This window comes from Lissotriton helveticus, chromosome 2_2 (genome assembly GCF_964261635.1).
Source record: "Lissotriton helveticus chromosome 2_2, aLisHel1.1, whole genome shotgun sequence".
NCBI classification, from domain to species: domain Eukaryota; kingdom Metazoa; phylum Chordata; class Amphibia; order Caudata; family Salamandridae; genus Lissotriton; species Lissotriton helveticus.
The window spans coordinates 177,737,020-177,764,259 of NC_136060.1; the positions used below are offsets into that span (position 1 = coordinate 177,737,020).

The 27,240-nt window shown below is 42.8% G+C and overlaps 1 protein-coding gene across 2 annotated transcripts in view; it reads right to left on the bottom strand.

The window, feature by feature from the left end:
- Window positions 1-27,240, bottom strand: part of NSUN7 (NOP2/Sun RNA methyltransferase family member 7) — a 972,952-nt gene that overhangs the window by 385,445 nt on the left and 560,267 nt on the right. For both annotated transcript variants that reach the window (XM_078678273.1, XM_078678274.1), the window contains one exon: window positions 2,077-2,260. In XM_078678273.1, coding sequence (XP_078534399.1) covers window positions 2,077-2,260 — 184 coding nt within the window. The remainder of the gene's footprint in view (window positions 1-2,076; window positions 2,261-27,240) is intronic.

Genomic DNA, 27,240 nt, shown 5'->3' on the forward strand with positions numbered 1-27,240 from the left:
TCCCTGAAAAAAACATCTCCCTCATATGTAAGAAGCTCATTAATAATATGGCGGATCCACTACAGGTCCTCACAAGGAAATGGAATACTGATGGATTGGAATTTGATGAGGATGACTGGCAGGTGGCGATATCATCCCCACGGGAAATTGCAATACAGGCCCGATTGCGGTTAGTGCAGCTCAAAATACTGCACAGAATATATGTGACAGGGCCTCGTCTGGTCCAGATGGGAAAGGCAGAGAGTGGAGAGTGTAAAAGGGGTTGTGGAGAGCCAGGGACATTCCTCCACATATTGTGGGACTGTCACTATATACATTTATGCTGGAGAGACATGCATACAATTTTGCGGGAAGTGTTGGGGGTAAACTTGCAACCAGAGGCGCAGAGGTGTATCCTTAACGTCTGGGAACCCACAGATCTGAACACCAGCACTACGCAATGGGTAACTCTGGCATTTATGGTTGCGAAAAGAAATATTGCGCAGCAGTGGGGAGCATCACAGCTGCGCCAAATAAGGAAATGGGAGGAAGCCCTAGATTGGAGTATGTATAGAAAGAAGTCGGTTTATGTGGCCAGAGGGTGCCCCGGGAAATGGAGGAGGGTGTGGGGAGCGAGGAATCACTACAGAGGAGACATTTGTACCCCATCTAATCGACAGGTTATCACTGAAACTCCAGAATTCCCTTAATTTAATTAGTTTAGTAATCATGATTATTGTTGAAATCCTCATCTGATTATCTTTCAGTATGGATCTTGTTGAAGTTAGTAAACACTTCACTCTTGTCTCAACCTGATTTTCACTGTAGTGTAACTTTTATGGTCTATGTAAGGGCAGCTAAAATGTTTTTCTTAACATTTCACAATTGATGCTTCCTAAGCTATCCCTCATGCCCATGCAAGTAAATAGCTCAATACATTCTAATCATTCTGACGCTAAACCTCTTAAAATTCTTATATACAAGACTATTCAATTTAATTTCCCAATACTTCTCTGTACACGTTTTTTTCCCTATTGGCCAGTTTTAGTTTAACCCTGGGTGTAGGACTACACTATGCTCGCGGAGCATGCGTAGTTTGCGCTACTATGCACTGCGCGAATTGCACGTAGCACAGTGCAAAAACATGTAGCGAGCGAGCAAAATCAACATCCCGTCGAGACTTTTTCCTCTTTCGCGATAAGCAACATCAAGTTGCCGATCGCGAACGTGGATAATAAACCTCCCGGCGAGATTCTCAACGCGGGAGGTCAGGTTTCTCATTGCGAGTGGTCGCGTATGCTCGCGACCACTCGCGATGAGAAACTACCAATCCCCATTGAGAAAGTTGCCGCTCGAGTACAAATCTACTTAAGCAGCAGAAAACGACCGCTTTCACTGTGCAAGATGCCATTTGCACTGTGCAATCAGTGCGAACAGCATTTTCCCTACCGCACTACGCAGTTCGTGTAGCTACGCATAGTTCTACTAAGCAAACTACGCCCAGTTATCAGCAAGTAGATCATAGACATGAAAAAGTCATAAACCATGTTTTTGTAGTAGACTATTCAATGGGAAGCATTAAAATCCTCAATCAGACTGGTATAGACGAAATGGCATGCTTTGACCAAAAAGGGGCCTTCTTTAATGTATTTTTAAATTTCTTGTGCTAACACTGATGGTTTGCCCTATGATGTTAGAAATTCAAAAGCCAAAATTAAATGATCACTTATGCTTTCTGGTATTCTAAAACAGTATGTCTTTCATTAACTACAAGATTTAGGGTGATGGGCATGTACATTGCTGTTTAGTAGGGTGAAGGCCATTGAACATGGTTGTGGAGTATGCAACAAGATATGTGATGTGATGTGGGCAGCTTTTCGTTAAAGCGTAAATGTTTGAAAACTGGTAGGACCATTTGGTTTTCAAAACTGAACACTGGGCAGGGTTTAATAAACATGTATGATTTGTTTATAATGCATTTCTTTTTGAAAACCTACCCACATAAAAACAATAACAAAGTGCATGCATACAGTATTTTGAATGTCCTGTGTCAAATTATAACTGTCTACTGAATAACCTATGTTGTAGAATACCAACCTGAAATATAAGTTTGTAGTTTGTAAACAATTCCATATTAGCAAGTTCATCTTTGAGATTTGGAGGAAAAGCTAGTACATCTTTACAATTCTCATCAGCACAGAAAGAATAGCCTTCAAGGTCTGCCATTGAGTTAACTTTATTGAACCCTTCCATCTTCAAGGCGGAGCAGATTTCAACAACACTGGAAAGATATAATAACACCCCATTTCTTATGAAATGTTTCTGCATATAGTACATATCAGATAGCACAATATACCAATATAATCTTTACACATGAACACTGTATAGAACTCAGCAGTAATACTAGCTTGTATCCCATTGAGTCAGCAAAGACAGAATACACCACCAGATCTCAGACTTAACATGCTTGTGACAAATACCATATGCTACAATAAAGACAACTGAAAAAGAATATTAAAATTATACATTTCTCTTCAGGGAGAGGGAATATCTAGATTCACCCTCAATATTCAACTCGTAATGACTACATTTACTATTTAAAAGAGCATGATGGGACTTGTCTAAATTCGCAAACATTAAAGCAATTTGCACATTCCAACTAAAAAATAGATGAACTGCAAGTTTTCTCACTCATTATTACATAGATATGTATATATAAATAAAATACTTGAGGTTCTTTATTTAGGACTACTCAAGCAGGTAGAAATGGACACACTATGCTATGATGACAGGGCATCAAAGTAAATGAAGATAGTGGTGAAAAACAACTATATTTGAGCAATCTAAATCATACATAACCCTGCATATACCCTAGAATACATTATTACCCTGTCTGCCCTAGATCAAACAAACCTCTTACTCAATGAGAATTTTTCCAAGCAACAATAAAAACAAAAATCTGGTGTGACAGAAACTATTTATTGTAAATAACTTCTGGGGTTTCATTTTGGTTTCAATACAGGGAACATGTACTCTACAACGCATACCATTACTACGCGATGCAATTTAAAACCATTAAAAGTACCATTACAACGAAAAACAATACTACGCATACCATTACAACGCATAAGAAAATATATATTTTTAATAATTTTGTAAAATAACTCCTGGGACAGGATGCAGGGAAAATAGGGGTTTTGGGTGGGGAAGTGTATTAAAAAATGTAATGCAACTAGACACGTAATTATGAAAACATGTTCTTTTTCCCCCAAAAATAATACTCGGGTATTAAAATTAATACTCTAGTATTAATCGAGTAACAAACAGAATTACAATTAATATAGAAACAGAAATAATTCAAATTTACCAAAATTAACAATAAAAAACAGATTAAAGCGTAAAAAGAGCCGCCATTTTAAAAAATACATGAAGAACAAGTCCTACTACAGTTTTCATGAAGAGAACACTAAGGGGCCCATTAGGATGTCGGGCGGATTGCTCCCGCCAGGCTGGCGGTAGCCACCGCCGGCCTGACGGGGGCAATCCGCCCGACATCCGCAAGTGAATTCCCCCCGCCATATTAGTATGGCGGGGGAACCGCGGCAGACGGAAAGACCGTCCGCCGCTTTTCCACCCCGGTCGCCTTGCAGCCGGGGCGGAAAAGGATTAATATGGTGGCAGTGTCTAATAGACACCGCCAGCTATTTTACGATGGGCCAATTCAGATGCCTTTCCAAGGCGGCGATGCCGCCACGCAAAGGCATGCGGGCCCCCAGAGTGAAGGGGGGGTGGTGGGTGCACACGGGGGTACCTGTGGTACCCCCCAACATTTGCATACACGAAGCAGCAGGCACCGCGCAGTGCCTGCCGCTTCGTGTATGCAAATGCATGCACCGCCCGCCACAATATTAGAAATGAGGGGCTCATCCTAATGCTAACCTCGGGACCCCCACCCTTGAGGCTGGCGGTCCCGTTTTCCGCAAGGGTGGCGGGCGGGCAAAGTCCGCCCGCCATCCTAATGGGGGCCTAAGCCACAGAAAACAAAATGGAGGAGTAAACACAGTCGAAGAGAATAAACAGTAACTTTAAAGGATTACATTTAAAATATAAGTTCTCACATCAAACGAATCAGTAAAAAACACAAACAAAAACGACACTTTTAACTAAAATTATAGTGAAACACACAAAAAGCTATAAATAACTGTAAGACACCATTTTGAAGCCAGTGCTCAAGGATTTTCCGCACACTCCTACATTTACAGAAAAACCAGTACTCAACAAATACAATATTTCAACTCTCCAAAATTCAAGTAAGTATAACACATAGAAGTAAAAATAATATATTTAAATAAGTTAACTTTCTATAATTTTTAAAAATAGATTAATTATTTTTTACAGTTTTCAAAACACTCGAGAATAGAAACAACAAAGAAGAAAATATTGACAATCCATTACCGATATTATTAGTAAGTACATTTTAAACTGAAGAAAGATTTAAAGTACTATGTCACACAAAATGATTATTTCATTTTAAAAATAATCAATGAAAGCAATTATATGAAGCACGTTTGTATTATTTTCAGAAACTCTGGGAAAAACGCTTTTTAAAAAAAATGTAAATAATAAAGCCATGACTATAATTGTCTAATAAAAACGTTAAAATATTTACAAAGCTAAACCGTATTACGTTTTCGAATTTTCAGCTTACTAAAAAAGAAAGGACACGAACAATTTATAAAGACATCTCTTTGAAAGGTAAAGAAAGTGAACAGCGAATAAATAATTCGAAAAAGCAATGTATGTTTTTTAAACCACTTTTTATATTTGCTAAAATAATTTAGCATCTGCTTAAAAATGATAGCATCATAAAAGTGGAAGAAATCAATGATATTCAATTTTATGTCACAATATCTGAACTCAGAATATCCATGAACTAACGCAAATATTTTTTTACCATCGAATAGAGTTTAAATAATTAGAAAATGAACAGTTTTTCACACCTATATCCCAAAACAGATATCTTCAAAGAAATGGCAACTTTGAAAAAGGGAAACCAAAAACCAGCTGAAGACCATCTTCTTCTAAATATGAAAACATCCACAATTCTTCCAAAGTAAACAAAAGGTAAATACTAATATAAAATATAGAAATAAATCAATTAACCTCTCTTAACTCCTCATAGAGTTACCTCGCAAAATAAAAGCTCACAAAACTTACATTTACTTTTTACATTTGAAACAGCTAAACGAATTCAAAGAACAACAAAGCAACAAGAGGATCAACAAAGTACATCTACAGGAACAAGCAATAAAGTTATAAAAAGGTAAACAGGAAATACATTTGAAAGTGCTTGATAGTGTAGAAGTACTAATTACTATCCAACAAAAAAAGGGAATGTAAAAATTGTGTAAGTGCTGGATTGTGCAGAAGTATTAATTACTAATCTAACCCCCACGGGGTATTAAAGTAATGTAAGTGCTGGATAGTGCAGGTGTATTACTTACTATTGTAACTCCAACGTGGTGTTGAATTAGGGTAAGTGCTGGATAGTGCAGGTGTATTAATTCCTATTCCTACTCCAAGGGGGTGTTGAAGCAGGGTAAGTGATGGATAGTGCAGCTGTATTAATTACTATTCCCACTCCAAGGTGGTGTTGAAGTAGGGTAAGTGCAGGATAGTGCAAATGTATTAATTACAATTCCTACTCCAGGGGGGTGTTGAAGTAGGGTAAGTGCTGGATAGTGCAAGTATATTAATTAATATTACTACTCCAGGGGGGTGTTGAAGTAGGGTAAGTGCTGGATAGTGCAGGTGTATTAATTACTATTCTAACTCCAGAGGGGTGTTGAAGTAGTGTAAGTGCTGGATAGTGCAGGTATATTACTTACTATTCTAACTCCAGTGGGGTGTTAATGTAGGGTAAGTGCTGGATAGTGCGGGTGTATTACTTACTATTCTAACTCCATGGTGGGGTTGAAGTAGGGTAAGTGCTGACAGTGCAAGTGTATGTATTACTATTCCTACTCCAGGGGGGTGTTGAAGTAGGGTAAGTGCTGGATAGTGCAAGTGTATTAATTAATATTACTACTCCAGGGGGGTGTTGAAGTAGGGTAAGTGCTGGATAGTGCAGGTGTATTAATTACTATTCTAAATCCAGTGGGGTGTTGATGTAGGATAAGTGCTGGATAGTGTGGGTGCATTACTTACTATTTTAACTCCAGAGGGGTGTAGAAGTAGGGTAACTGCTGGATAGTGCAGTTGTATAACCTACTATTCTAACTCCAGTGGGGTGTAGAAGTAGGGTAAGTGCTGGATAGTACAGGTGTATTACTTACTATTTTAACTCCAGAGGGGTGTTGATGTAGGGTACGTGCTGGATAGTGCAGGTGTATTACTTACTATTCTAACTCCATGGTGGTGTTGAAGTAGGGTAAGTGCTGGATAGTGCAAGTGTATTAATTACTATTCCTACTCCAGGGGGGTGTTGAAGTAGGGTAAGTGCTGGATAGTGCAGGTGTAGTATTACTTACTATTCTAAATACAGTGGGGTGTTGAAGTAAGATAAGTGCTGGATAGTGCAGATGTATTACTTACTATTCTAACTCCAACTTGGTGTTAAATTAGTATAAATGTTGGATAGTGCAGGTGTATTAATTACAATTCCTACTCCAGGGGGGTGTTGAAGTAGGGTAAGTGCTGTATAGTGCAGGTGTATTACTTACTATTCTTACGCCAGGGGGGGGGGAGGTGTTTAAATAGGGTAAGTGCTGGATAGTGCAGGTGTATTACTTACTATTCTAACTCCGGAGGGGTGAAGAAGTAGGGTAAGTGCTGGATAGTACAGGTGTATTACTTTCTATTCTAACTCCAGAGGTGTGTTGATGTAGGGTAAGTGCTGGATAGTGCAGGTGTATTACTTACTATTCTAACTCCATGATGGTGTTGAAGTAGGGTAAGTGCTGGATAGTGCAAGTGTATTAATTACTATTCCTACTCCAGGGGGGTGTTGAAGTAGGGTAAGTGCTGGATAGTGCAGGTGTATTACTTACTATTCTAAATGCAATGGGGTGTTGAAGTAAGGTAAGTAATGGATAATGCAGGTGTATTACTTACTATTCTAACTCCAACGTGGTGTTGAATTAGTGTAAGTGCTAGATAGTGCAGGTGTATTAATTACAATTCCTACTCCAGAGGGGTGTTGAAGTAGGGTAAGTGCTGGAGAGTGCAGGGGTATTATTTACTATTCTAACTCCAGAGGGTTGTAGAAGTAGGGTAACTGCTGGATAGTGCAGGTGTATTACTTACTATTCTAACTACAGGAGGGGTACTGATGTAGGGTAAGTACTGGATACTTTAAGAGTATGAATTACTTTTCTATCTGTAAGGGGAGTGAGGAAGTAGAAAAAGATTAGTATAGTCAAGGAAGGAGTAAAATTGTCTATTTTATAAAACAAAACCTTTAAACTACTAATATTTTCTAAAAAAACTTTTTTTTAAATTTCAGATAATGTCCACAGATAAAACAGCCAAATATATAACTTCAAGCAAAGGAAACCGACTGTTGAAACATGCAGGGTACATATATTGCAAGGAGCGAATTACAGAACCAAGAAGACATTGGAGGTGCGTGCAATATTACTCAAGCCAATGCAAAGGCAGAGCGGTTACTCTGGGTGACACAGTTGTTAAAGCATCTGAACATAACCACTCTGCCTCTGCAATGGATATAGAGGTAAGAGAAACAATTAACGAAATGAAGGATATTGCAAGCACCTCCAATGACTCTTCTGGTTCAATTTTAAGGGAGGTTGCTCAGCATGTCCCTAGTCATGTTGCTAGTAGTATGCCAATCATACCTAATCTGAGAAGAATAATTCAAAGAAAAAAAAGGCAAGTAACCCACAAAGAATTACACCACAAACCTATTCTGATATTCAAATTCCCCCTGAACTCTCTCTTTCTATATCTAATGAACCTTTCATCCTGCATGGTAACAAAAACCCTCAAAAAAGAATTATTATCTTCAGCACTCCCCGTAATCTAGCCAAGTTAGAGAATAGTGACATTTGGATGATGGATGGGACATTTAAAAACACGCCCCATCCATTCACTCAAATTTACACTATTCATGCAAAAATTAACAACACAGTAGTCCCCTTAGTCTACAGTTTGCTACCTGACAAACAATCCACAACGTAAACTGAACTTTTGACAGTGATTAATTCAAAAACATCAAACATAATAAACGATTTTGAATTTGCAATGATAAATGTTATTACAAAAACGTACACGGAGGGGGCGTGGCCAGGCGCCGTAGGAAATGGCCGCCTAAATCCCGAGCTCCGCCGTGACCGTTGTTGTCCCCTGCACATCTGCACAATATCCTAGCTGGGGGGCTTTGCCCTGACGGCCCCCAGCTCCCTCAGACTCAGTGCTCACTCGGAGCGTGAAAACGGAGTCCGGAGACCCACGGGAAGGCCTGCACTGTGACCGCGACTTTCGGCGGCTGACCGACAGCTCACGCCTAGAGCCCCAGAGCAGCCTGCAGCCACAATCGAGGTCCCGGTCTGCGGCCTACTGCGCGACGCGGCCTGGTTGGCGCGGACTCGGCGGAGGGCGTGGCCACGCCCACAGCGCTAGAGGACCGCTGCCTGGACACTGTGGTAACGGGACTGAATACCGACAACTACAGCTGAGGAGGGCCTGCAGACCGGCCTTACTGACACTGATCGGACGGAGACCCAGGGGGAGGAACGGAGTGAGTGGCCATCTCCCTGTGCAACTGCCGCTTGAGCGAGAGGAGGAGACGGACTGCCCGGCGGCGCCCCCGGGGGTGGGCTGGCTGTCGGGGCCTTGACACGTGCACGGTGACGGCGGCGATCTGAGAATTGGAGGACCTGCTGGTGTAGCAAGACCCAACAACGGCAGTGGGTGAGGGTCGTAGACCCCGTTACGTCACCAAACACGTCTGATACACCACGGCGCACACTGCAGGAACTCCCGGGGGGGCCCTGGCTCCGAGTGATATCCTGGGAAAGACAGGTGACGTTGGCTGCTGCGCTCCGGACGGAGGGGGGAGGCCGGTGTCGGCGTTGACCCGCAGACTTTCCAGAATAAGGGCGGGCGGAGAAATATCCGGTCCCAGGAGCACCAGATCCAACATGCGGCCCAAAGGGGGACCTGTGACCCAGACCAACAAGCTGGACAACTATGCAGTGTCCAGAACGTCGACGCAGCCCGGTGGAGCGGCTAAGGATGGCAAAGATCAGGCGGAACCCTCCCTGGCCTCCAAAATGGCTGCAATCCAGACCCTTGGCACCAGTCTTGAGACGAAAATGGACAAAATCAGGATTGAGGTAAATTTGCTCCGGGCCGACCTGGGGAAAACCACGGACAGGTCCAAAACCAACGAAGTGGACATTAAGGCCCTGCAGGAATCTGAGAAGCGGCTCGAGGGCAGAGTCAACGAGCTCGTACACCAACACAGGCAGATGGCCCTACAGCTTGAGGACCAGGAAGGTAGGGCCCGGAGGAGCAACATACGCGTGGTAGGTGTATCGGAAGGACTTGAGGGGGACAGTATGGAGTTCTTCCTTGAGGATTTGATCCTCCGCCACCTGAAGCCCAAGAGACTATCAAAGATCTTTACCATCGAACGGGCTCACAGAGCTCCGATCCCGAAACCCAAACCGGGGGCCCCACCAAGGACAATTATTGCAAAAATACTTAACTATCGAGACCGTGATGCAATCCTCCAGGCTGCTAGACAACAAGGTGATCTACTATACGAGGGGGCCACAGTTCGCTTCTTCCCGGATTTCACGTTTCAAGTCCAACAGGAGAGGCGCTCCTTTCAAGGGGTTAACGCGACGCTCCGAGAACGTGGGATTCGGTACATGATGTTTTTCCCTGCGAAACTGAAAATCATCTCAGGAGGCAGATCCCACTTCTTCACTTCGCCAGCGGCAGTACAGGAATGTCTGGACACAACGGAGACTGAGGCCCGACCGATGCAAGATGGCGGTCAATGGCGGGAAACTGGGAACCCCTCTCCGGGATCTGCAACGGGAAGAGCGGAAGGTGATAAGCAGAGCCAACGATCCTGGCGTTCGAGGTCGAATAGTCCCCGCTGGGACTCAGCCAGAGACAACACAGCGAGATAAGGACACGAACAGTCGAACAAGAAGCCACCGAACAGTAATGTATACGTTGCTCCTAATGTAAGACGTGGCTGCTCCAAGAGGGCAGTGTACTTGCCATCCGGGTCTCTAGGACCGGGCTAATTGTTTATCTAATGCACTATTGACCTGAGGGATCTAGCAAAATTGGGCACTTTGGGCGGGCGGCCAGGGACGGGGCTGGCCCACGTAGCTCCCAAGTAGAGTTTCCTCGGTTGGGGGTTTCCCTCCCCGGGGTAGGGGTTGGGCGACAGGCGCTCTGCTAATTGGGGTGGTGGGTAGTTTGGAACCCACGGAGCAGGGAGCAGGGAGGGGGGGCTTGTTTTTGCAGAGGGGGAGAGATGTGGAGAGCAGTTGAGGGATGGGGAGGGAGGAGACAATTGTTAGAGATAACCTGGAACGCTTGCACTGCATACATCGGCCGGGTGGGAACCAGGGAGGGACGGGGAGTTGGGTTTTTTTTTTTACGGTCACACAGAATGTGTTTACATAGAGTCTATGATGGTGCCGGGGTGCTGAGGCGGGACACCTTGCAAAGCAACGGATATGGCTAAGAGATGGAAGAAGAGTCTGAAAATTCTGAGCTGGAATGTTAATGGGTTGGGGGACAGACGTAAATGCACTATAGTCCTACAGTTCATTAAGAGACACCAGCCGGACGCAGTACTGCTGCAAGAAACGCACTTGCTGAGGAATGCATGTCAGGCCCTCAATAGGTGGAGCTACACTCTTGTGGCCCACTTCGGCTTCACCTCCGGCTCTAGGGGGGTGGGGATCCTCCTGCGTCGCTCACTGCCCCTCCACATAGATCGAACCGAATCTGACCCGCAGGGCCTCTTTGCTGCTATATCTGGACGGTAGGAGGGCCGCACACTTAACCTACTCTCTGTCTATGTTCCGCCTGGCCTCCAAACTCGGGCCTACGCGGACCTGGGTAAACTATTGCTCTCCCTCCCCGACGGTCAGTTGGTTCTGGGAGGGGACTTTAACGCAGTAGTGTCGGGGACCCTGGACAGACGACCCCCCCGAGACTTGCCCCAGGGGCAGAAGTGGCTGGCGGACTTTCTTGAGGCCTTTGGGCTCGTGGACGTCTGGCGCCTGCTCCACCCCACAGATAGTCACTTCACCTTCTTCTCTGAGCCACATCATTCATTTTCACGCCTAGATTACATACTTACTTTGCTACATCACGACATTACAATACAGGAAGCATCACTCCTAACTCGTGGCATTTCAGACCACTCGCCGGTCTTTACGCACATAACGTTCGGAACTAGACGTGAGGGCTGCGTAGCGCCGATAAACGCCTGGCATTTAAAAAACGAAGACACTAGGAGGAAGCTTTCCGAATCAATTACTCAGTACTTCGACGACAATGTTGGCTCAGTGGACTCCCCTGTCACCTTGTGGGAGGCCTTCAAAACCGTGGTTAGGGGGGAGGCGCTTTCAGCTATCTCAGTCAGGCGGAAAGAACAACGGAGCCAGATCACATCAATCGAGGCGGATCTAAAGGATCTAGAGAAGGAAGCGCTAGACACAGGGGCCAAGAAAGTGCGCCACAAACTGCAGATTAAGGTAGCAGAGTACAGGGCACTGGTTACTCAGGAGTCCCAGACTGTGGCCCGACACAAGATGGGTAGACTATATGATCAGGGCGACAAAGCTGGAAAACTCATAGCCTGGCTCGATAAAAAACAGCAGGCCAGGAAGGTGGTGCCAGAAATAAGTACGACATCTGGGATCGTAGTTAGTTGAGGATTTTGCGAGACACTACCAACAGGTCTACAGGCGAGAGTCGGACCGCCCGGAGGAGGACTCTATAGACCTCCTTACGGATATCCGAATGCCTTCCCTATCAGATGACGATCGGGAAGCCATTAATAACCCACTTACTGAGGCCGAAATACAGCGTGCAATAGTAGAACTTCGCCCTGGTAAGGCCCTGGGACCCAATGGCCTCCCAATAGAGCTCTACAAGCTGAAACCGGACGTCATCAGTAAACATCTGAAACTCATGTTCGACAGGAGCAGGGAGACAGGGGTGTTGCCACGGGACCAGCGCATAGCGACCATAGTGGCGATACCTAAAGAAGGGAAACCCAAAGAAGCATGTGCGTCATATAGACCAATTTTGCTACTGAATGCGGAGCCCAAAATATTGGCGAAAACACTTGCCAATAGGCTCCACTCGGTACTGCCTACACTGGTCCACCCTGACCAATCAGGGTTCATGCCCCACCGCAACACGGCACTTAACATTTGACGTCTACACGGGGTACTGGGGCAACGTCACAGGCTACAGGAGGACGCGGTGGTGGTCTCCCTAGATGCCACCATGGCATTCGACACCTTAGAGTGGCCATACATGTTCGCAGTCCTACGTAAATTGGGCTTTGGACCTAATTTTATCACTTGGGTTCGTCTTCTCTATACGGAACCCCTGGCACAGGTACTGGTGAACAACAAGGTGTCTGAGGTTTTCACCTTAGAGAGAGGGACGAGACAGGGTTGCCCCCTCTCCCCCCTTCTATTCACCCTCTCCCTCGAGCCGCTGGCGGCCTGGATAAGGCAGGACGTTTACTTGAAAGGTATAGTATGGGCGGGAGGGTGGGAAGACAAAATATCCCTCTACGCCGACGACATCCTTCTGTACCTATGCAAGCCGCACAGGTCGATACTGGCGGCACTTGACATATTCGCAAGCTTCGGTCGTAACTCTGGCTTTCGCATCAACTGGAGCAAATCGTATCTCTACGTCCTACGTGGCGACCCCCCTAGGCTCCCTGACACATGCCCTTTCACAGTGGCGGAGGACGGGTTCAAGTACCTGGGAGTATTCAGCACCACGAATAAGGCTCTAATGTATGAACGAAACCTTCATCCACCATTAAGCCGGCTTCAAAGAGAGGCCAAAACCTGGCAGCACCTCCCGCTGTCACTATTGGGCCGAGCAGCCCTATTTAAGATGATGGCGCTGCCACGGTTTCTCTATGCCTTACAAAATTACCCGGACCTGGTACCCAACACCTACTTTACAGCAATTGAGGCGGCGCAGCGCGACCTCCTGTGGGCCGGGTCGCCCCGAATTGCATTGAACAAACTAATGCTGGGGGGGTATGACGGTGGAATAGCCCTCCCAGACATTCGTAAATATTATTGGGCAGCCCACCTCTCAGCGATTAATCAGGGGACGTATGGCGACGGTAATGATCCCGCCTACGGAATGGACAGATGGCTGCTCCCGGGGGGGAACTATAAGATAGCACTCTACTTTAAGCTGGGCGCACGCCGACTCACCGGACCTACACAACACTCTGTGCAGATATGGCACATTGCTCAGAGGAAACTCGGCTGGTCCGGAGTCCTCACAATGGCCACGCCGCTTAGGGCCTCCGAACAACTAGGTAACCTGGGACGCACCAAGGGGTTCCGGAACTGGGACTTGATCGGAATCTCCCAAATTAAGGATATCTGGGGCCCTAAAGGGATCCACACATTCGCCCACTTACAGGACACGTACGAACTGGCACAAAATGAATACTTTAGGTACATGCAGGTGCGGCACTCCCTACAGGCGAATATCCCACCAGAGACTAAACTACCAAAAACCTCCCCGCCCGAAGACAGATTACTTGATGGATACATGACAGAACACGTCATATCTCTCACATACAAAAAACTAATTAATAACCCCCCAGACATGCTCCTTCCCCTTAAAGAGAAATGGGTTGCCGATGGGTTGGAAATAGATGAAGAAGAATGGTTGTATGCTTTAGCCTCCCCACGGGAGGTCGCGATATCGGCCCGATTGCGACTAGTCCAACTGAAGATACTACATAGAATATATATCTCATGTACAAGGTTACAATTGATGGGGAGGGAGGGAAATGGGCTCTGCAAGAGGGAATGTGGTGGCACAGGTACCTTTTTTCATATACTATGGGGCTGCCCGAAGATACAAAAGTACTGGAGAGGGGTGGTGCAGTGTATGCAGGAGGTATGGGAGGTGGCGATTCGTCCAGAGGCCAGGAGGTGTCTCCTCAATATTTGGGAGCCAACTGACCTGTCACCGAAGGGGAGACTTTGGGTGACGCTTGGACGATGGTGGCGAAAAGGAACATTGCCAGACTGTGGGGAAACCCTAATCCACCAAAACTGACGGACTGGCAAAGTGACATGGACTGGTGTATGCTGCAGGAAAAGACCGTGTATGTAGCAAGAGGGTGCCCCCGAAAATGGGTGGAAATATGACTTCAGGGGGAACATTTGCGAGCCTCCACCCACCACGCAAACCAGCTCAGAGGATATATAAGGACCTTAACGACTCTATGGCTCTATGTACTTGCATATGATGTGCTGTCAACGTGTCACCGGAACAGTAGTAGACTTGACTGTGCTTAAACTCGATGACCGTGTTAGGGGGGTTTGTTCTGTTAACGCCTTTCATTTACCAAAGAGATTTTGAAACGTACACTTTGTTTATGGCTTTAAAAAAGAAAAACCAGACCTTCACAATCCTGCCTTCAAACTCTATCCACATGCACATGCACTTTATGACGCCGCCGTACCCCCGGGTTGACGGCACTGGGCTGTGTACTTTAGGAAACAATGCATAACTATAAGCAACGTGCGGCCGGCCCAAAGGATTGTAGGCTGAAAGCTGTGTATTGTGGAACAATGTAATAAAGGTCTATATAAAAAAAACAACAAAAAAAAAACGTACACGGATACCCAAATTCAGGGATTTTTTTTCATTTTTCCCAGGCATTTTGGCGTAAAATACAAAAAACATCCCTAGTTGTGGATTATGAATCAGATAGCAAACTGCAATTCGAATTAAAAAAACTAACTGCACTTTGCTTTGTTCCTCCTGATAGTGTAGATGAGTACTACACTGCAATTACTGAATCAGAATTTTACACAACAAATGAGGAAAAATTGGCACCCTTACTAAATTATTTTGAGGACACATGGATTGGGCATCTAAGCAGGTCAGTCGCAGGAGGAAGCCACGTTTCCATGTGGAGTTGTGGAACTGCTACACGAGCTGCTTAGAAGGAGGAGCAAAGACAAACAATGCCATAGAGGGATAGCACAACTCCTTCAACCACACAATTGGAAAACCTCACCCAAACTTTTATCATTTTTTGGAAACTTTGAGGAAGGAGCAAAGTTTCCAAGAAATGAGAATGTCACAAGCATTAACAGGTAGTCTAAACCCACGCATTTCTAAAAGAACAAAAGAAATGTCTGAAAGACTGTTGGGTACCTTAAAACAATTTTCATTGTGTGTGGCTTTAGACTACCTGGATAATGTTGCTCACATACTACATTATTAACTCTACCTACACCATTACTTTCCTGTTTTGCCCTAAAATATTTAAACAATTCAATTAAATTGACATTTTTCAAAAACAATTTTTACAAATTAAAAAGTCGGGTCACCTTACCTTAGATGTCTTCTTTTTTCTTTTTTTTCTTTGTAAATCCAAACCAAATACAAGCTATTTTTAATCCATAATGAAATTCAGCCCAGACAAAAAAAACAATAAGGAATGCTTCAATGGAAATAAGCATTCTTCATAAAAAAAACAAAAAAAAGTTCTCCAAACTTGGTATTCCATTCCAAATTAAAAAAGGTTTGATGAAAAAGATCGATTCACAGTAATCCCAATAAAAAATCTTCTCCAAATCCAAACGATCGCGAAGTCTAACTCCAAAAGAAACATTGATCCATCTTCTTTCTTCTCTTAACAATCCAAATTTTCAAAAACTACAATCCGAAGAAACCCCCCAAAAAATACACAGCTTTCTCGGATCCAATTTTTTTTTTCCAAAAACAAAGATATTTCCCAAAAATAAATCCAATCCTTCGAAATCGAGCTTCTTCTTGGTCCGGTCTTTTCAAAAAACACATTCAAATGTACTTTTTTACTGTACTATAAACATTACTTATATTTTCAAATAACAATATCATTTTTAAAACTAATAACAGGTGACCCGACAACGGCATACTCTATCAACACGACCGGCAACATGATAAAAGAGTGATAATAGCATAAATATATATCTAAACTATTCCTCCCTATTCTCTCCTTGATATATATATATCTATAAACAACAATCTAATTGTAAATAAAGTTATAAAAGTTTCCTGCCTGAGCGCAGGTCTACATGCTTCTGCTCTGTCCATCGACGCTCCACAAAATGGCCGCGATGAAGCAAGTCTACGTGTGTACGTCATCCGGAGCTATGAAGAAAAAAAAAGGACTATTTATTTTCCATTTACTATTATTAATAATATATTTATTAAAACATTAATTTATAATTTTTTTAATATATAAATATTTTTTCAATTTTTTAAAAAAAATCAAATACATTTTTGTTTATTACAAAATAATTTTTGGGAATAAAATATAAGTAAAACAATCTCGCATTCCATTTTTATTTTTAATAAATATTTTAAATAAAGTACTATTAATAATGCAATCATGTGAATATTTTCTAAATAATGAACTTACCTCTATGCTACTCCATTTTGCGTCTGATTCGTGCCGCATCAGTCTTCATTTGAACTTAAAAATGATACATGCGGCAAACACATAGCCTGCAATGGAAATAAATAAAGGACAATACATTACATTGAAGTCAATGGAAAAGCGTGAGAATATAAGTTCTTTTATTTTTTTAAATATTTTTAACTTAAATATTTTTAACTTATCTATTTTTTCAACAATATGTTAAAAAAATAAAGTAAAACATCTTTATATAAAATATTATTTTTGAAGAAACCTTTTTAATGAAAACATGTTTTTTATTAAAATGAAAAATGTTACTATTTTAAAAAATTACTAAACATACTTTTAGAGGATTATCACATTTTTTATTATATTTAAAAAAATAAAATGAGTCTTATTTCCTATTAAATTACAAAAATGAAGTAATTTTGTGGAAAGGGTTAAATAGTATAGGATTTAAAATTACTATTTTAATAACTTTTTATTTAAAAAATAGACATAGTACTGAATAGTGTAGTTATTTAAATTGCTATTCTAACTCCAAATGTGTATAAAAATATGGTAAATATTTGAAATTGTAGGAGTACTATTTACTATTCTAATTGCAGATGGGTGTAAAAGTAGTCTAACTTAAAAATAGAGTAGTAGTATTAATTACTATTCTAAGTCAATGTGAGTGTAAAATTAGGGTAAGAGAAAAATAGTGCATGGGTATTAATTACTATTCTAACACCAGGGTGGTATTAAAAATGGGTAAGTGCTGGATAGTGCATTACTGTTCAGACTCAAAGGGGGAGGGTTAATTTAGGTTAACTACAGAATAGTGCAATAATATTAATTACTATTATAAGTCCAGAAGTGTGTTAAAGTAGTGTAAATGCAGAATAGTGAAGGGGTATTAATTACTAATCTAAATCCAGTTGAGTGTAAAAGTAGGGGAACAGCTTAATAGTGCATGAGTATTAATTACTATTCAAATACCAGGGTGGTATTAACATAGAGTAAGTGCTGGATAGTGTAGGAATAATCCTGGGGGGATGTAAAATTAAGGTAAGTACTAGATAGTGTAGAATAATTCATGTAACTACTTGGGAGTATTAGATGTGTATTAAAAACATTTTAAATATATTTTTTAAATTATTTAAAAACAATATATTAAAAATGTATACATTCTGAATAGTGCTGGAGTATTAATTACAATTCAAAATTCAAAGGGGGATGTAAAATTAAGGTAAGTAATAGATAGTTTTGGAGAATTAATGTAACTACTGTAGAGTATTAGTGGGGTTTTAAAATCATTTCAGGAATATTCATTAATAATACTAATACATGAATATTAATTACTATTCCAAATCCTAGGGGGAATGTAAAATTAGGGTAAGTTCTAGATATTTTTTGAGAATTAATGTAAATACTGCAGAGTATTAGTTGGGTATTAAAAACATTACAGGAGTATTAATTATTATACCAAAACCTAGGATGGATGTAAAATTAAGATAGTTTAGGAGAATTAATGTAACTACTGGGAGGTATTATTTGGGTATTAAAAACATTTAAATTACATTTACAAAAATGTTTTAATAAAAATATTACAATAAAATAAAAAAAAATAACCATACTTACGTTGTAACAGCATGCGTTGTAATAGCATCTGTGTTGTAATGGCATGCATTGTAATAGCATGCGTTGTAAAGGCTCTTGCGTTGTAATAGATTCGCTGTAAAGGTAGTGTGTTGAAAAATTTGCGTTGTAATGGTTGTTCACCCGCCAGATAGACTAGTAAAGTTCAACGTTTGTGAAAACGTTAACTTATAATAAATTAAGCAAACACTTGCAATGCCCATAGATCTTGTATTGGCAGACAGTCTTTTGACTTTGTCATTGCTTTTTTTATCATAGTTTTTGTAAATCTTTATTGTTGGAAAGTTGTCAGGCCCTCGTCAATCTTAAAAAAAAAACTGTTGCTCAAACCCCCAAAAACATTTGGGTCTCAAAAAGCTTACAGCCCATAGACCATTTCACACTATGACCTTGAGATTATGGCTGCTACTTGGAGTAGAAAGAAGCTGCTTTAATAGTGGTTTCAAAAAGAGCTTTTAAGTGGTGTAACTGCATCAACATGTCTGTCATACACGGCAAACCCTCATCCCCGTGCACATGCCTTCCCTCTCCACTTTCCTGAAATGTAAGAACAAGCATTAGCAAAGCAATAGGTCTTTCCTGTTACACAGAGGCTAACATCTATTGGCTTTCCCAGTGCTTCTTTAGGGTTTGCCATCGTTTATGGCAAAAACCATTGTAAGATGGCATACTGTACACATCACTATACACATATGGCCCCTTGGAATGGTTTTTTTCTATAAAGAATATCAAAATTAATTCCAAATTGGACAGAAAGTGGCAATTAGCAGGCAGAGAACAAGTTGACCAGGGGGCGCTTGGGAAGAGCAGCATTTTAATTAAACTGGGAAGGAAGGCAGGGGTGCAAGAAAAGAGAGGGGTAGCTACTGAGAGAGAGAGAGAGAGAGAGAGAGAGAGAGAGAGAGACAGAGACAGAGAGACAGAGAGCGAAAAAGAGTATATTGTCATACAGGCAGTGCCTGGTCGTAACATCAGCAGTAAAAGCATACAAACAATCAAATCAAAACATGGTCAGAAAGAAATGCTCCTCTGGTTGGGAAAACACAAGAATAGTGAGGTAAGTCATTGAATCAGGAGCAGAGAAGTGTGATAATATTAATAGGTCTGTTGCCAACAGAAAGCTAAAAGTTTCGGTAGGCGATAACTACAAACTCGGGAAAAGCATTATGAGAAATGTATATCCTCCCACTCCTTTGCTACTTTAATTCTGGGAATCTATTTGGAAAATTGTTTATATGATTTCAAATACATTTGTTTACTTATTTAATCAAAACCATTGCATGACTAAAACAGTATTCTATATAAAAAAAACTATTTGTTTTAAAAATATGACAATTTACAAGAAGGATACATCCCATACTTGCTTCAAGAAAAGAAAATTACAATGTTGATTCTAGATTACACAATAAAATTAATTAGATATAATGTGATTGTCATTTCCCAGTTCAGCTTGAATCGAGACAAATACTATTGTTAGCAAATTTAAATTGTGTGGGATGCAGAGGCAACCAGTGAAGCAATAGGCCCAGACTGTATTTCTTTAGGTCATGGCGGTGTCTCTAAGATGGGGCTCTCAAGAGTACATGGGAAGCTGTGCAAATTGGAATGTCAAGTCTAATTAATACGTTTTAATTTATACTGTTTTTATTGATTAAAGTGTAGGCTACTTTGTATGTCAAAAATAAAGCGTTTTGAGCGCTCTGCAAACATTAATAATAAACAGACTCACAGGATAATTTATGGGGGTTTCCGTGGTCACAAGGATCGACCAACCTAAACGTGATAGTCAAACAGAGGTTTCAGAGTAAGTTCACTAAAACAACTATCCAAAAATTGTGATGATACTCAGAGGGTTATGAGCAACATCTGGTCTCAACCTGTTTTACAAAATGCATCAAGAACTAAACCCACATTGAATGCTACATGTGTGGGGTTCATGCATTTAAAAACAACGCTTACAGGTTTGAATCCCTAGATATTAAAAGGCCTCTACGTTCGGCCAGAAGAGTCTGACAAAAACATAATGTGAATTAGTGTTTTTTCTGCTTTGCTGCACAACCTGCAAATAGCAGAGATCAGCTTTTTGGAACATGGAGAGAGGCAGTCCATTGTTGGCAACCAAACGGTGCACCATGAACCTAGTTTTTAGGAAATGTGAGAAACAAGTGAACAGATATGGCTGTGGGCCTAAGGAGCGGTAACTATTTATTATCTGCCAAAAGATTGCTTGCTTGGCCCTTTTCATTTGTATCCTCCAGGAATGAAAAACATGGAATCTGTTTGTTTAGGAGAGGAGCATTTTGAATGGCGTCCCTGAACATGGCAAAGCTATGAAGTCAGATGCCTTTATTAGTGATAAGGAAATCTCTGGGCCCCCTATTTAACGGTTCTATTTAATGCAATCCACAGGGGTATGGGGGTCCCTAGTACTTGGCTGGGAGCTGAGATAGTCCCTATCTTCAAGAAGGGTTCTTCTCTACTCCCAGCCAACTACAGGCCTATCAGCCTCATTGACGTGTCACAAAAAATCTTCGCGAGGCTGATTTTAGACCGCCTTTTAGAATGGACGGAGGAGTTTTCCATCTTAAGCCCTTACTAGGCAGGGTTCAGGAAAAATGTATCCACCATGGATCAGATTTTTCGTCTGACCCTGCTTTTTTGGAAAACCGTTAAGATTGAGGGCGGTTGACTATATACTGTCTTTGTGGACCTCCGTGCGGCCTTCGATCTGGTTCCGCATGGAAAACTATGGACTGTGCTTCTAGAACTGGGCATTCCTTTCCCCCTTTTGAACATGATAATCCGACTCCATAGGGAGAATTTGGCACAGGTCAGGTGTGGAAAAAATGGTGCTTTGTCAGCTAGATTCCCCGTTGGCAGAGGGGTGAGACAGGGGTGTGTTTTGGCACCCACCCTGTTTTGCCTTTACGTCAACGGGGTAATCACACACCTGAATGCGGTATCCAACAGCGACGCTCCAAAACTCGCTGGTTGTCGGGTTTCTGCTATCATGTTCGCAGACGATACTTTATTGCTCTCAAAGTCTCCCATGGGCATCCAACGAGTGCTGGATGGCTTTGAGTCATTTTGTCTGGAACGGGGTCTGGAAATAAACACCCTTAAAACAAAATTCATGATTTTTAACCCACCAGCTACAACACGCCCAAATCCGATGATAGGTGGAGTCCGGTTAGAAAGGGTTCAGACCTTTGAGTATCTGGGGCTCATTTTAAATGAAACTATGACCTGGGTCCCACATCAAATAAAATCCCAACTCAAGTTGGCTCAATTAGCGGGGGGTATCCTCAAGCTTTTAAATAAATCCTCCGTTAAACCGATTGGCCCACCTTTTGAAATTTATAAACTACAGGCACGGGGGGCAGTAATCTACGGCGGCGAACTCTGGGGTTACCAGTGTGGATCCGCGATTGCCGTCGTGGAAAATAAATTTCTAAGACAGTTGGTGGCTCTGCCCCCCAGTACACCCCTATTGCTGCTGAGGCTTGATTTGGGCCTCAGACCTATAGATGAATAATTGGGCCTCAAACCACTAACCTTTTGGCGGAGGCTCTGGTCCAACCCTGAGCTCAAGAACTATAGGCAAGAGCTCGCGGATGTTTTAAGGCTCTCGAATGCGGGGAAACTTCCCTGGCTGAAGTATGTGAGAGAGGAATTCGGGAGAATAGGTCTCCCGCTAATGTGGTCCGACCCGGAGTCTGCCTGCACTAAGGTCCCTCGCAAGTATCTGGCCAAATTGTACAACGAAAGTTAATTAACTGCTCTTACATCGAATGCACAAATTGGCACCTTAACTGGTACCTTTCTAATGATTAAAGATTTTTATCAATTTGAGCCTGTTTTAGATGATGTTAGTCCTGCTGTTTTGAGAAAGTTGTACCTTCAATGGAGACATGGCACCCTTCCTATTAGAGCCCTTACGAGCAAGTGGTGTCCGTCCGCCCCAAAAAATTGCCCTGGTTGTTCTTCGGAGCAGGAAAATGAAATGCATGTTTTGTTCTTTTGCCCCGCCTATAAAAAATCCAGGAGGTGTTGGATCATTCCCCTATGTAAAAATCTGGGGATTACGCACTGTATGCAAGCCTATGGAATACTCAAAACGGATCTTTCAACTGTGATTGTATTTGTTGTAACAAAATGTTTGGCGGCTATGTGGAACAAAAGAAGGATGTATGTAAACACTGTCTGAATTTGGATCCAGTTTTTACAGTTGTACAGATGCTTTGGCGCTTGCACCCAAACTTTAGATTCTAAAGGAGGAATATACGGACATTTGTTTATATTTTTTATCTTTTTTTACTGACTGCTATATAACGATAAGTTGTATGGGCACTTGTACTTTCTTCTTATTTATTGCTCTAATTACATGTATTGCATCAATTTTTAATTGTTCAAATATGTGATTTCTTTTATGACAATATTGTCGAAATAAAGATGATGATGATAAGGAAATCCATGTAGTCCCTTGTATAGTGAATCATTTGAGGATATGCTTAGTTCTTTCCAGCTTAAGGTTCCAAAGTGACCAATGATGCATTTTTAAACTGATGACATGTCTCAAGAGATGTTTCTTGCCTGGCCAGACTCTGCTTTGGCAGACAAAAGGTGGAACAATAGATTTTATCAACTAGTCGATCTATGGTCTCCGAATCCCTTTCCCTCATTATTTTGCTCCAGTATGTTCAATTTGCTACCAACTGGGCACTGAGGCTTTTGAGCAGGGGGTCAAATGTTGGACCCTTTAGTGCTTTTGGCAGAGTTACGAAAGAAAGGTTAAGGGATCCGGCTTTGGCTTGAATTTGTAACTTGTGATGGTTTTAGGAGTGTGGTGCGCATATATGTGTCTCATTACATGCCTAATGCGCACCAACAGCTTGGCACTTGAGAGGTGTAGTGCCTAACTGACATTTATGCTCCATGGTGGCCCCTTCACTACTCAATTACATCTTGTACATTGGAATTAGGCTGTAGATATTAGCAAGAAGAATGACAGACGGACTAAAGTTTAAACGTTTACTCAAAGAAAATAAGTACAGAAATACATAGGCTTAGGGGCTTACCACCTCATTTCTGTCGGGGCTTCTGTGTTATGGGCTTTTAGTGATTTTAAACTACCAACTGCTTAACCTTGTTTGGCTTTGTTTTCCATTTGTACCAACCTTGTTTGAGGCAGCTATAATAATATACTGGGACTTGGCACCTAATGAAATATAGACATTGACTGGTTTAGTTCTCTGCCTTGAGGTGTCTCTTTTTCAGCCCTGCACTACAGAGAACAGTCTTTATAAAGAAACAGAATAATCAAGTTACGGAATCGCAACTCAGTTAAAAACAGGGCATTTTCCTGAAGTTACCTGCCTCTGCCCAGTCACTATGATTATTTTTTAATACCAAGGCTTATCGAGTACCTTTTCACATAAAGATGTGTTGTGAAACTGGCTCTGGGATCAAACCTCTTAACAATGATCATCAAGTTGCATGCCCCTAAAACTGGTCGCATTGCAGACAGCAAATGATCTCATACTTACATATCCTGCAGGGACAGACACCTGGTGCCAACAAGTTACATTTACCACCAATGGTTTAGTGGCTACCAACACCATTAACATTCTTAATACAAGCTTTACCCTTGACTAGGTGAGGTATGGAAAAGACACAAAGTCTAATTCAAAAGCACACACACCCTCTGTATCACATAAAGCACCATCCTTGCTGGGGCATCTTCCAAATGAAACACCCCATCAATAATCAATCCCAGGTCACCTAGGCTAAGGCTGAAAGGTCCAGGACAACCAGCAGGTCAGTCCCTCGTTCAGTCAGCCCAGTGCTCAGCAAGCCATAACCCCGGCCAAACAATCAAAGTGTACACATTTCTGGCTGAGCCCTTGATTTCTACTCTGAAACTTTCCATAAATCGAGGTGAGGGTGAGTGGGCGTCTGCCAAATGGCCCCCAGCTGAAAGTTGGAGGCGTCTGGTGACACCTTGAGAGCTCTCGTCGTTGACAGTGAACAAACAAGAAGCTCCTTCGTCCTTGCCTGTATTTAAAATGCCTGCTGAGGCGTCTTTGGATGAAATCACTGCTCTGGACCTGGAGTGAGGGGAGACATGGGAGCCCCCATACCTATCTCCAATCCGCTCCTGCCCATGGAGCGACTAATGGCAATCCTCTGCTATGGGCAGGGGTGGCCTCCTCATAGTGCGCTCACAAAGTGCCAATCGCTAAGATCTCAACTTACACAGCTGATGCAAAGACGATTACCCTTTTGACTTACCACCTTTCCCTTCATGTCAACCAGCCCCAAAAAAGAATCAGACTCCAAGGGTGTGTGTACTTCCAAAATGTAGCTACTTAATCAAATAAGACATCAGTCAAGGAATGGAAGGGCAATTACATATGCCCAAGACATGAAAAGCAGGGAAGATACACACAGAGTAGAGTGCACTGCAAGAGACTGGAATATATAAAACCCACGTACATTTGGCAGGATAGAGTAGTAACAAACAGTTCCATACTGAGGATACACTCCAAACTGCATTCCCCTAACACTGATTTTATTGCAGACAGCAAACTATTTCATATGTACATCCCCGCAATGGTAGGCACCTGGTGGCAACAATTTACATTTCCCACCAAGGGTTCAATGGCTAACCACACCATCAACACTCTTTATGCAAGCTTCACCTTTGACTAGGTGAGTTATAGAAAAGACACAATGTCTGATACAAAGGCACACAACACCAGGGAATCACAGAACACACAATCCCTGCCATGTCACCTTTGGCCAGACCAGCCTCCAAGAGAAACCTCAGTCAATAATCAATTTCAGGCAGCCCAAGGTAAGGCTGACAGGTCCAGGACCAGCAGAAGGTCTGTCCCCCCTCCAGCCAGCCAAGTGCCCAGCAAATCATTACCCCAGCAAGGGGCCAAACCATCTAAGTAGGCACATGTCTTTAATTGAAACATTCTTCTACAGGATGAAGAGGTTACTGGCGAATTTGCCTTTCTCCTTCCGCTCTTGTACTTGCTCCTCCATGACTGTTTCTATGAATAGCTCATTGCCGCAATCTGACAGGTGTACCTTATCCCTAGCAAAACCAAAGGTGGTGATGGACGGAGCGTTGACAATACAAGCATTCACCCCAAGTCAACTGATCTGGGTTTAATCCATCACTGTTCTTTAGCCCACTCTGCCACCCCAGTTCAGACATGGCCATATGCAAATCAGTCTGACCCTGTGCCTCATGGGAACAGTCCAGCCCGAACTGCCAAGCCATGCCTTCCCTGGACCGGAAACAAGCTTCCGAGGACCGGTTTCTGGCATTACAGCCGTCTTCAGGCTGGCTTGCTTGAATCCAGTGGCAAAGTGAGCAAGGGACTGACGTCTGAGCATACCCTGCCAACTTATGGGGAAAAAAGCAAAACCAAAGGTGGTGATGGACGGAGCGTTGAAAATACAAATACTCACACCCAGTCAACTGATCTGGGTTTAATCCATCACCGTTCTTTAGCCCTCTCTGCCACCCCAGTTCAGACATGGCCATATGCAAATCAGTCTAACCTTGTGCCTCATGGGAACAGTCCAGCCCGAACTGCCAAGCCATGCCTTCCCTGGACCGGAAACATATGCCATATGCAAGTCTGACCCTGTGCCTCATGGGAACAGTCCAGCCCGAACTGCCAAGCCATGCCTTCCCTGGACCGGAAACAAGTTTCCGAGGACCGGTTTCTGGCATTACAGCCGTCATCAACCAGGCTTGCTTGAATCCAGAGGCAAAGTGAGCAAGGGACTCACGTCTGAGCATACCCTGCCAACTTATGGCGAACAAAGCAAAACCAAAGGTGGTGATGGACGGAGCGTTGACAATACAAGCACTCACCCCCAGTCAACTGATCTGTGTTGAATCCATCACCGTTCTTTAGCCCACTCTGCCACCTCAGTTCAGACATGGCCATATGCAAATCAGTCTAACCCTGTGCCTCATGGGAACAGTCCAGCCCGAACTGCCAAGCCATGCCTTCCCTGGACCGGAAACAAGTTTCCGAGGACCGGTTTCTGGCATTACAGCCATCTTCAGCCCGGCTTGCTTGAAACCAGTGGCAAAGTGAGCAAGGGACTCACGTCTGAACATCGTCATTTTTAAAACATTTACCCTACCTATCAGAGAGAGATGTAACACATCGATTCTTTTCAGATTGGCTTCTATTGTTTTGATAAGAGGCAAATAGTTGTCTGCAATAATCCTATCGACAGAGGCGTTGACTCTCACCCCAAGATATACGCCGAATCCACATATCTAGCATCTGCCTTAATGATGTTTCTAGAGCAGATTATTTGAGTTTTTCCCTCATTCAGTAGGTACCCTGACCGGCTGCCAAAATCTTTTGCAAGTTGAGCCAAAATTGGGATCGCAGGCTCGGGATCAGAGGTTATTACTGCCAGATCGTCGGCATAGGCCAACAGTTTATTTGTATAGCCATTAAGCCCGATTGGGCTGATCTGCGGACAACCTAAAATCCTCTGAATCAGAGGATCAATATATAATGAAAAGAGAATCGGAGTGCAGGGGCACCCTTGACGCGTCCCCCTCTTAATTAAAATCTTGTCAGAGCTCTCCCCCATTACTAGTACTCGGGCTACAGGACCTTGAAACATTGCTCTAAGAGCCCTCATAACCTTAGAACCAAAACCTCTGCCAGCCAATATACCCCATAGGTATTTCCATACCAGGCGGTCAAAGGCTTTTTCCGCATCGAGGAGGATCATGGCCATCCTCCCCCCCCCCCCCCGCGGCATCATGGGCATCAAACAGTGCTATAGCTCGTCTCGTGTGATCAGTCGTATCTCGCCCAGGAACAAACCCATGCTGCCACGGAGAGACAAGACCGGCAATGATCCTCCCCAAT